At 37.9% G+C, this 12,357-nt stretch overlaps 1 protein-coding gene across 8 annotated transcripts in view; it reads right to left on the reverse strand.

The window, feature by feature from the left end:
* dock10 (dedicator of cytokinesis 10) overlaps positions 1-12,357 on the reverse strand; it is a 102,483-nt gene that overhangs the window by 21,617 nt on the left and 68,509 nt on the right. For all 8 annotated transcript variants that reach the window (XM_046876099.1, XM_046876101.1, XM_046876096.1 and 5 more), the window contains exons 11-25: positions 12,171-12,323; positions 10,824-11,078; positions 10,570-10,692; positions 9,465-9,547; positions 9,098-9,220; positions 8,919-8,998; positions 7,433-7,620; positions 7,129-7,194; positions 6,946-7,038; positions 6,745-6,868; positions 6,529-6,650; positions 3,872-3,955; positions 2,851-2,943; positions 2,646-2,764; positions 2,385-2,454 (exon numbers count right to left, since the gene is read on the reverse strand). In XM_046876099.1, coding sequence (XP_046732055.1) covers positions 2,385-2,454; positions 2,646-2,764; positions 2,851-2,943; positions 3,872-3,955; positions 6,529-6,650; positions 6,745-6,868; positions 6,946-7,038; positions 7,129-7,194; positions 7,433-7,620; positions 8,919-8,998; positions 9,098-9,220; positions 9,465-9,547; positions 10,570-10,692; positions 10,824-11,078; positions 12,171-12,323 — 1,776 coding nt within the window. The remainder of the gene's footprint in view (positions 1-2,384; positions 2,455-2,645; positions 2,765-2,850; positions 2,944-3,871; positions 3,956-6,528; positions 6,651-6,744; positions 6,869-6,945; positions 7,039-7,128; positions 7,195-7,432; positions 7,621-8,918; positions 8,999-9,097; positions 9,221-9,464; positions 9,548-10,569; positions 10,693-10,823; positions 11,079-12,170; positions 12,324-12,357) is intronic.

Raw genomic sequence — 12,357 nt, forward strand, 5'->3', positions numbered from 1 at the left:
CAAATATTGTCTCTCCCTAATATGGGGTGGGGGGTTTAGTTGTCACATATACATTACAGTAAAGTGAAATTCTTTCTTGGCATATCCCATAAATGTTAAAAGGTGGGGTCAGTGAACAAGGTCAACCATGATAGAAGCCCACTAGTGGCAGTATGGCAATACTGAGGCTTAAATCCCAGACTTTCCAATCAATAACCCAGAACATTAACCACTAACACCATGTCTACACGTATACATTGCAATTTGAAAAAAAAAAAAAAAAAAAAATCTCTTAGTTTTTGGCCTTCCATCCACACAGGGACACCGTTTTCAGTTAACAAAAATGCAGCTTTTTGAAAACACTCTCCAAAAAGTGTTTTTGCGTTGCAGTGGAGAAGGTTTTAGGGAACAATGATGCATTTTTAGTCATTGCTGCAACATTTCAAAGAACTAGAAAGTAAATAATTCGACAGGTGGAAATGATGCAGGTCGAAGCGTCTTATGTTTTGCTCATGCGTAGTACAGAGAAATACAGAGTTTATAGATGAAAACGCTGTTTTCAAATTGATCTGGATTATTGTAGACTTAGCCTGAGTTACCACTTCCTATGTTATGTTCAGTATTAACACAGAGAACTCTCTAACGGACAGTAATCGGTAGGGAGGTGGAGTCTACCAGAAAATGTTGCAAAGTCGCTTATACGATTAATCAAATTCCAGCCAATCAAATTAATCAATTGAAAATTATATACGTAGTAGTGAACCACAAAACAACCCATGTGTGTTTGAGAGCCCACATTTCTGTGAGTTTATTTCAGTATGTAAAAGTGTGATGTAATATTTGGAATATTTATGCTAATAACTCAATTCTATGCAAATTACATGTAAAATGGTTACATGGACTAAAATGATTTTCAGGCCGGTTTTATGTGCATATGGTCTGAGGTATTTCTTACACTTCAGAAACTTCTCTGTCTGATGAATATAAATACACAGATATATTACAAAAATAAAAAATAAAGCTTTGGGGTGTTACTACTGTTATCTGGCTTTGCTAGTCTGCTAATAACACTAGTACAAGCTACAAGCCTGGAAACGGATGAAAATCAATAGGATGTCAATGGGAAACAAAGCTGGTGTGTATAAATGATATTGCAGGCTATAGCCCAGACAATTTTGGGAATTAGGGTTTCTCATTTAAAATTACAAAAACTTAGTGAAGCACATGTTCTGTGTGAATGAAGAACAGAAAGAATTTCATCATCCACATATTTGAATAAAGTTATAGGCGGCTCTAAAAGGAGAACCATTCGGATCCCAGAAGGAACTGATTATTTTTGGACTTTCATAGACTGGGTGGGAGGTGGGATGGCTGCTTCTCCGGTGCATGTGTGTGTGTGTGTGTGTGTGTGTGTGTGTGTGTTTGTGTAAACAGCACGCTATGTATAGTGTTTACAAGACACAATAACAGTAAACTGAGTAATCTCAGTGCTCTTTTTTCTCTCGGTCGCTCTTTTTTTACCTTCACTGCTCAAACACACACACACACACACACACACACACACACACACACACACACACACATACACACACACACACACACACACACACACACACACACACACACACACACACACACACACACACACACAGGATGTGGCTGTTTTTGATGGCTGCTGTTTTCATTAACATGCTGTGTTCCACCTTACATCCTCTTTTATTTGTTAAGCATATATATTCAAAGCTCAGAGTTCTAATGGCCCTGTGTAACACACACACACACACATACACACACAAACACACACACACGCAGACACACGCACATAAACAAGTGCAGGACATTCACACATCTGTATCTGTACACACCCTGCAATGCAGAGCACTAGCAGAGCAAAAACCTCTTGACTGGCTACCAGCTCAGACACCGTACCAATCAGTTGCCATGGTTACGCAGCCCTGCTCGTCGGTTTACCCTTTTCCTGCCTCCTTTCTCCTTTTTCTCTTGGTGTCCACGAAAAGATTGAGTGCCTGCTTGGTTGTTTGCATAGAATATGAAGAGGACCTGTTTTTCTTTCTTGCTTTTTGTCTACCATAAGAAATTGGTTCATGCTGTCACCCTGAACTCTGTGTGTGTGTGTGTGTGTGTGTGTGTGTGTGTGTGTGTGTGTGTGTGTCCATGTCCAAAATGACTCTTTTTGTATTAGCCTTGTGCCTAGAACTGCCTTTATACAAGCATATATCATTGCTCACTGTGAATGCTTTCCTGCTGTTAAACTTGTTTTGGGGAAATGAAATCGTACTGTAAATTCAGTATATAAGCATTTAATGAAAAGGTCATTGATACCAGAGTGAAGAAGGCGGTACTACTTAGTATTCTGCAGCATCTGGTAATGGAAATGTACACACCTTTATATAAGAGTGCATATAGTGGTCCAGGTTTTCTTCATGGCACTTGGCGAGGATGTGAACTAGGACCCTGAGGCGAACAAAAACAGAGCGGGCTGAGAAACAGAGAAATAAACAGCAAAAAGGGTACTCAAGTCTGTTAAAGCGAAAGAGTGAAAACACTTGATATAATTCATAGTTAGTGTAAAATGCTCCTTGCTCAATCTCTAAAGTATTTTTATGCATCTGTAAATAGATCGTCATGGTAATAGACCTCCGCACCTGGTGGTGGAAGTGGTGACCTCGTCTGAATCGTTCTGGATGAGGACTTTAAAAAGCTGGTTAAAGAGGATGGGCAGGAAACGGATAATGACGTGATTTCTCTCCATACTAAGAAGGCCCTGATGTGAAAGAGCAACCAGAATCAGATTTGTACTCGTATGAAGTGAAGAAGAGCTGGATAAAAGACGTTTTGTATTTCTTTTACCTTTAGGCAGTTGATAAAGTTTGAGGTAGGAGGTTGTGAGAGATCGGTCTCTCGTTTTTGGCACTGCTGGAAGAACCGGTTAAGATGGGGGTCCTGAAAAATAAAGTTCCATACAACATTCCGATTATATTCATGCTGACACGGCAACAGACGGCAACACAAGGCTGCACGCATAGTCACAGGGAGCACCGACTTTCATATATCAGTGTGCCAAAAGACATCGTCCTGTGTACATATAGAGCTGCGCATCTGGGGCTATTCTGACCATGCACGTTACAACCATGGACAGCAAATTATAACAAAAACAAACGTGAAATTCTGCATGAAACTGGGCAAATCTGCCACCGAGACGTTCGTCATGATTCGGCAAGTTTACTGCAATGCCGCAATAAGTCACTCGATGTGTTTTAAATGGCGAACACGCTTTAAGTGTCGAAGTACAACAACTGAAGATGACCGGAAATCAGAAAGACCTTCAATGAGCTCAACCCCCAAAAATGTCGAAACCTTTCGGCAAATTGTGCATAATGATGTTCGGAAAGTAATACACAACATTGCTGTCATTGTCAGTGTGTCATGTCCAGGCAATCCACACGTGTGATTTGAAATTTGTGTCGTGTTGCTGCCAAGTTGGTCCCCGAGGGGCAGAAGAACACCGTGTTGAAGTCTGCCAAAAACTCAGTCAGCATGCTGTAGATGACCCGACCTTCATGTCGAAGATCAATGCCATTGATGAAACTTTGGTGTAGGGGTACAACCTTGAGACAAAGCAACAGTCTTTCGAGTGGAAGAGCCCATCATCTCCATGACTGAAAAAAGCGAGGCAGATTCACAGCTCGACCAAGTACATGCTTTTTTTTTTTTTTACATCTGTGGAATTTGAGGATTGGACTGTCAATAGCGAGTTCTATTGACAGGTTTAAAGGCAACTGAGGAAGGATATTTAGGGAAAGCGACCAGATCTGTGTCACACTAGTCTCAAAAACATATATTAAGTGCACATAAAAAATATATATATTACCTGAGAGTATACTGTGGACAGCACCAGTGTAGACACCTTGAAAACAGGCTTTCCTCCATCTACCCATTTCACATCCGATCCATTCTAGGAACAGAACAGTTAAATGTATATTTAAGTTATGCTTCTGTGATGCTTTATAATCACTTAAAACCCCAGGTTATGGAAATTCTGACTGGTGCCAAGATACTATCATTTCACTGAAAAAATCAAGCGCATGAAAAAAAATTTTCAGACACGATAATCACAAAGTCAATCACTTGTTTTTTTTTCATGTTGAGTCAAAGCTTTATTCCAGGCAGGATTTTTTGTGCTCTGGGTCCTATCCTGGGAACACTGAGGTTGAAATACACCCTGGGTAAGGTACATACAGTATCTAAGGGCACCATGAATACACATTCACACAAACCTTGAGGTAATATATTCTAGCCAATACACCTATTAGTTTTTTTTTTTAAAGCTGAAAAAACAAAGAACTGACTGGAAACCTATACAGACAAGACGATGATATTAATGCACCACAGTTACAAAATAAGGAGAGAATAGAATACTCAGTTAATGTTCATTCAGTGCTAATAACATTGCTTCAACCTGAAAACCATTTCAGCGGCACCTCTTAGTCAACATTTTGTGTTTATTTAAAAATATTTTTGCATTCCTCAGAAAAAAGCGAATTTGGGAGTCACTGTAATGCAGGCGGTCAGAACACAGGACAGCAGGACAGCAGTGGACAGAAACAAAATAAATCTAACTTCTTACTGTACGTAATTAACTTTTTCAACTATCTGTACTTTACTGAAGTATTTTCATTTCAGGAGATTTTTACTTTAACATCACTTCATTTTAATGTCAAATATCTTTTCTTAACTACATTTTGCCAAATCAGTCACTGCTTTTTATTTATGTTTTGGACTTTCATTGCCGCCAGATGTGTTAAGTAATGTGTATCACCGCCGTGTATCATTTCCTTACATTTTCAAACCAGACTCGTCACTTTAGTTTTATTCTATTTGGTGACATGATCAATATTTTTTCTTCTCATTACGTGAATTTTTAGCCCATCAACCTATTTCTTGTCATTTCAAATTACTATTAGTGTATCAGTTCCTGGCTATCACACACGACAGGAGTAGGCCAGCCTACAAAGCTAACAACAAGTAAAGCAGAAAGCAACAAGAAGTATGGGGTTAACATAGATGAGACAGAGGGAGTCAACGATGCAAACATGACTAAGAACAAAAACATTCCTGATCACCTGATCATCATCATCTTTGCTCTGCTTGTGTTCTCTATGGTGGATGTTCAGCCGGGATACGTTTATAAGTTAAACACAATTCTTTATTATTTTGTATTAATATGTGAGGTCCAGTTAGTAGTAATGGTTACTTTTTACTTAAGTACATGTCAGAGCCCAAACTTCTTTACTTTAACTTGAGTGAAAAATTCTAGTCAGAACTTCAACTTTTACCAGAGTCTTTTAAAACATGAGTATCTGTACCTCTACTTGATTGAAAGATATGTGTAAATTTGCCATCTCTATTTGCCACTTGGTGGTATCTACTTAGCTTGAACATACAGTTCAGCATCCGTTCAACAGCAAGCAGAACATTTTAAAAGGGAATAAATGGCAAAATATACTCTAACTCTAACTTGCCATAACACCCGTGGCCTTATTTGCAAGATTATTTTAAGTAGTTGAAAAGAAGGTTTTGGGCTCATGATAATTTTAATAAATATCAATCAGTGTTTGACTCATTAATATCATTCTCCTAATAGATCAGTGTGCTGAGAGTAACATTAGAGTCTTTTTTTACATAAACTGAGTTGATTAAGCAAAAGTATTGTGACAAAAATGATAATAGGAACATTATAGTTATAATAAATCATAGTACTTTGGATTTAAGTACATTTAAGTGCAAATATGTTTGTACTTTTAATTAAGTGAACGTTTAAAGGAAACACTATTTCTTTTAATGGAGTAATATTTTTCAGAGTGTATCTGTACTTTTACTAAAGTACATGGTTTGTGTACTTCGTCCACCACTGCATTTGGTTAACTGATGATTAGAAGTAAATATATAGGCAATATAAATACAAATAAGGACTAAATAGTTACAAAAATGCATGGTAAGACTTGGAGAACAGACAACATGATGTACACAGACCAACTGATAAAGAGCTACTGTAATACAAAACAGGAAAACACAATAGGACAACAATTCAATGACCAAGCAAAAGCAGAGACAGGCATGTGTGGGATAGTTTAGAGAAAGGAAACTCATTAAATCAATAGTTTCTTGGATAATTAAGGGTTCTTGAGTACTAAAAGGGTTTTACTTATGATCATTGCAGAAAGGAAAACATTCAATTATACAGTATGGACAACAAAAGAACCTTTATCAGTCCCAGATTTAAGACTGGGTATATCTGCAAATCATACCCTGCCCTTCTGAAACCAAAACAGGAAATAATTGCAACCAATCATGTTATTCAGCAATCAGCCCAGAGAGCTTCCACACATGTTCCATATTCCCATTAATTTATTTTGAACCTCAGCCCACCATTTGGACTGATCAGCTTTGACACGTGATGACCCATTTTTGACCCTAAGTCAAACAAATATATAATGAATAGGGAGCAGAGTTCTATATTGCTCTTACCTTATTGGAGGATGGCTCTTTAATAAGCAGGTACCCACTGGGGAGAGTGCACGAGACTGGGACGTTAAACTCCTGAGATGTCAGACGGCCATCTTTTAAAAGCGGCAGCCAAGCATAGCCCACTGATTCACACACACACACATACACAAGTTACATTTTACAACAGTGTATAATATTGATTGTAGCTTTTCTGTTCACATCGTCCATTAGTTGTACCTGGAGTTTCAAGAGCCTCTTTCTTCTTTGAGTTGGTCTTGGCGTTGATGTCGCATGTCACGTGAAAAAACGAGAAGAGCAGATGGTGTTTCTCATGGAGCTGTGTGGGCAGCTCAATCTTCACCTGTTTCAGAGAAAAAGAAACTCAGAAAACTGGTCTGTGAAGAAAGAAAGACTACAGAGGTGTCTAAAAGAAAGTACCTCATCGTAAAAGTCAGGGTTCTGCGAGTGGTGAAGAACCATAGAGCAGGCAGCAGTGGTGAAAACTGGACCTCCTGGCTTTCCGTAGATGCACTGAAACGAGATGGACATTTTCATCTGTATTTGTTATTAACTTAATATAAAAAGGATTTAAAGGAGAAATACATTTTTGCAAGATTTTACCTTAAGTGGTTTAGCCTGCTCTTCATCTGAGTTCCGAAACTCAACATAAACGACGATATTGCGAGCCTTGAGGGAAAACAGAGGGAATAAAATGTTTCAAGATAGCATCAGAAAACAAAAAGTTTATATTGGGATTAATAAAAGAATGTAGAAGAATACAACTCATAAAGTACAGTTATAGTTAAGCACTTATTGTGTTGGTTGTATATACAGTATGCTGCATAATAAAGTCTACTTATTCACAGTCATAAATCAATAGATTTTTCAGCAGTTATTTTATTAACAATATCTTCACTAGTCATACCTTGGCAAAGCTTTTTTGGCTATCATATTTAAGGTGTTTGGGGTAGACGTAAATGTGGTTCTTATAAACTCGGTAAGGTTTAGCGAATTTGGCTGAATCGTGCAGGAACTCGTCGACCTCTACGGTGGGAGCGTGCAGACTACAGTCATTGAATGGCTTCACAGGAACATACGATGATGTCACGCAGTCTGTAGGGTACAAACGGCATGTGTTTTAATATCTTTCTTTTTCGAAGTGGAGCATTTAAAAGATGAAAATTTAATAGGATTGGAAGCATGGGTGCAATGCAAAACATAATCAGGATTAAGCATGCAATGTTTTGTTCATTTTTTTTACCAGTGGCTGTTTCATCTTTTCATTTTGTATAATGATAAATCTCAGACTTTTATTAAACCTCTGTACAGCCTTAATGTACTACCAGATGTGCATAGCAGTATTGATATCACAAAATAACTGCTATTAATTTTTTAAACCCAATTCCAAAAAAGGTGGGCCATTGTGTAAAATATAAATAAAAGACTTACACACATATGACACATATGGGACAACATTCCCCTCCCAAAACTTCAGCAAGCCAGTACCCAGATGTATATGAACAGAAGACATGATGCTACGTAGTGGTAAACATGGCCCTGTCATCTTTTGTTTTTGAGACGTGTTGTGGCTATGAAATTCAAAACGAATCTATTCTTGGTTTAAACATTAAATATGTTTTTGTTTTACTGTAAATATAATATGGTTTCATGAAATTTGCAAATCATTGCATTCTGTATTTATTTACATTTTGCAAAGCATCCAAAAATTTCTTTTGGGATTGGGGTTCAATCCCAAAAGCTTCATGAAGAGTTTGAAAAGTATTAAACTAAGAAACTATTATGAAAGAATATTAGAAACCTCTTGGAAGTGGTCAATGCATTTTTGCATGTCCATCTGTAAACAGTTGATGACCTCACTGATAGAACTATAATGAATGGACATTCAGTGTCACCCAGATGAGGATGGGTTTCTTTCTAAGTCTGGTTCCTCTCAAAGCTTCTGCCTCATGCCATCACAGGGAGTTGTTCCTACTTTTTCCAGCACTGGCTTGGTCATTAAGGATAAAATGGTAGGGACTAATCTCTGATGCTGAAACTTTTGTAATCGATTTAATAATGTAAAGCTTCTTTGAGACAATGTTCATTGTTTAAAGTGCCATACAAATAAAACTGAATTGAATTAAAGGTAAAGTGATGGTCACAAAGTGGGTCACTAGTTTTTTTAATTAGTTCTCTTACTCCAGGATTGATGTTAAGGGACTGCTGAATTATTACACTATTCTAACACTGAGATATTGTGAAACGTAAATTTTATGTGAATGCTTCATTCCAAACTTTAAATATACATACCAAATAGTATGTAAGACCATTTCTGGTATCCTTACAGTGGTATGTTAGTGCATATACAACAGCTTTATATTCTTGATAGTGTTTATATGAGGAAGTCTTACTTGGATGCTCCATTGGGATGCAGTCTACACTGATCTCTAGGCTGCCAGGAATAGTCTGGAGTTTACTCATCTTCTCTGCCCTGAAATACAAAACCACAATTTCACTTATTCCTCATGTATTAATGATGATGGTATAATTTAAGAACATTTGCAATCGAAAATTGGAATTACTGCTGTACTTTCTGTATTCTGCAATGTGCTTGAGCAGGTCTTCGGTGGAAATCTTGCTGCTATCCTGTTTGAACAGAGGAGAGAACCGGGATTCCCGATCCACCGTGCCCTGGTTGTCCTTAAACACTGACCTGGGTCAATGAAGACATGAAGAATGTGAGAAAGAGAGGTATCAATTTGCGAAATCTGATTAGAAGCTAGCTACAAATTCTATAGTGATTTGTGTAGCACCTAACAGTTCAAGTAGGCTGTGATCTAAGTGTTAAAGTGTCACATTTTCCCCATTACAAAGTTTAAGCGGTTGCAGTTTGGTCACATTGTTCTGTCTGGAAAAAAGGTTATGGTTACGAGCGAATAAAGGGTGAGTACACTCACCTTACCGACCACGCAAAAGGCATGCGGTATTTCCCCAGCTTGCTACAGAACTGCTTGTTGGATTTCAGTGTCTTTTGAACAGTCTAGGGAAAGAAGACATAGTACTTTAAAAGTGGAAAATCAAAGAAAATATCAGTGTTTATAATGTGTGAAAACCAGAAAAGGCCAGAACATTCTCGTGTTTTGCTCTGACCCATGTATGGCGCAGAAGGTGTCTCATTCTTGGCAAGCTGCTACAAAGTCTGTGCGATCAATTTAGACTACGCTAAGGTTTTGGGATCCCGTTTTCTGCAAGGAGGATGGGGGAGTATTTCAGGTCAGTGTGAGGAATTCTAAAACCATCTGGCCTCTGAATGATGAAGCACTTTAAATAAGACTTTTACAAGAGATTTCTTCTGGAGCTCTCGGAAGGTAAGGAATGAACAAACACAACCGTGCTTTTAATGGTATGGCTTTGTAAGTACAACAGAAACTTCTGTTCTGGATCATTATTTAGGGACTTTTACAAATGGTTCCAGGGGAAATATGGAGGAAACATGAAATCTAGCGTATATTATGCAGTTCAAATAAAAGGATTCCCTAAAGGGGAGTGAAATAATATTTGGACACATATTTCAGGCTGCAGAGATTCTGCCTTCTCTCAATAATTCTTAATACATCTTAATTAATTGAATTTTCCATATTCCAGCAGCATACAAATAAGCACCATACAGACATATATAACATGTTTATTACATGTTCATAAGACAAATCAACCATGTAACTAGGTGCCAAGTACATTTTTACTGAGCCATGCCTGATGTGGACACTCTGTCCATCAGTGGAAAGTGACCTTCATAGGACCACCAGTGAGCATATATTGGTTTATTGAACAAATGAAGATAAGAGCAGTAAACAGTAAATACATTTACTAGAGGTCTTCTATCAAGATATCAATGTATACAAGTGTTTATTTATTATAAAAATCATTACTTTTGGGTTTTTAATTGGAATTTCTTAATATGGCCAAATCACAACAACAAACTGTTATATTTCTGAAAGAGAAAAGTTGTGTCAATGTATGGACTGTAAAATGAGCAATAAATAAAAAGGGATGTAATGTTACCTTGCTGTTGTCTGTGTTTTTAATGTATGGCTCTGTCCCACTAGTGATGTTACCCATAAGCACTTTCTCTATTCGAGCCACCATCACGATATCGGTATGAGGATTTGTGATGGAGAAGACAGCCTGAATCGGTGCACAAACACATGCAAACATTTACATAGACCTGAATGTTTCAGATATAAAGATAAACCTGCAAAGCATTTCCTGTGTGCGTTATACTTAGTTGAGGTTTTACAGCCGAATGAGTACGATACCTGTTTAGGAAAGCATAACCAGTTCTCCAGTTCCTGACTGAGCTGGCAGTCGCCACTTGTCTTCTCTGTCGGAGATTTTAAACCGTTCTCCTGCGCTCCGCCTTGACCTCCAGGTGTGCCCTGAGATCCGGGGCTACCCGAGCCGCTGAGCATTTTCCGCACAATCTCGTGATTGAGGTCCACATGAAAGTCGGCCGAGACCTTCCTGTTCTCGCGCGTGTCCAGCAGTGCCACGGATACAAAGAAAGGCTCGATCTAAACAGAAATACAGAGAAACAAGAAATAACCTATTTTACTAAAATTACTTATACATGAATAAGAGTGGTGGATGAAGTATATACAGTGCATCTGGAAAGTATTCACAGTGCTTCACTTGTTCCACACTTTGTTATGGTACAGCCTTTTACCAATAAGGACTAAATTCATAATTTTGCCTTCAATTCTACAAACAATACCTCATAATGACAACGGGAAAGAGGTTTGTTTGAAATTTTTGCAAATTTAATAGACCTGATAGAGCTTGAGAGGTTCTGCAAAAAAAAATGGGAGAAACTGGACAAAAATAGACATGCCAAGCTGGTAGCATCATACTCAAAAAGACTTGAGGCTGCAAATTGTGCCAAAGATGCTTCAACAAAGTATTAAGCAAAGGCTGTGAATACTTATGTACATGTGATTTGTTTGTTTTTTTATTTTTATAAGTTTGCAAAAAATTCATTATGGGGTATCGTTTGTAGAATTTTGAGGAAATGATTCTATTTTGGAATAAGGCTGTAACATAACAAAATGTAGAAAAAGTGAAGCGCTGTGAATATTTCCCGGATGCACTGTAAAAGATATGTGGTGAGTTATAAGATTAGTGATTGAATGCAGATATTAATAAACATCTCATTTTTTACTGCTACTGACAGAGTGAACATTTATGTCATATAAACAAGACCTTCTATATCACAAACAAGACAACTGTTGATTATTAAGCAGAGAATGTCATAAGACATTATTATAAAAAAGGGTTTCCTCCTGGTTCTCCATTTTCCTCGAACCTCCCAAAAACCATGGTATTAGCTGTCCTGCAAGGGACGAGCCTCCTCTCTAGCACACATTTCTGGAATAGGCTCTGGATCCACTGATTACCATGATCAGGATGAAGTGTTTGATTTACCATATCATGCTTTACAGATTTTTTTTGATTATTTATATATCCACTCAAAAATACTCCACAATCTTGGGTTTATTGTTATAAAAATGTCTACACATACTGATAGGGACACATGTCTAAAATGCGAATTTCTTATAAAATATGTGAAGCCAGTTGTGTATATTTGGTGTTCACGTGTGTAACCTCACATTAGTGACAGGCTCCGTCTCCGTCTCGTTCACGCAGCCCTGCAGGGTGAGGTTGAGCGAGCGGCAGTAAATCATTAGTCTCTTTCCCAGCTTCTCCTCGAAAGGTCGGATAAGCGGCAGCTCCCCACAATCCCCCCGTGTACTCCTCAAAACCTAGAACACACACCTCCGATTGTCAGTAATACAG

The sequence above is a fragment of the Silurus meridionalis genome, chromosome 20, assembly GCF_014805685.1.
Source record: "Silurus meridionalis isolate SWU-2019-XX chromosome 20, ASM1480568v1, whole genome shotgun sequence".
Classification (NCBI taxonomy): domain Eukaryota; kingdom Metazoa; phylum Chordata; class Actinopteri; order Siluriformes; family Siluridae; genus Silurus; species Silurus meridionalis.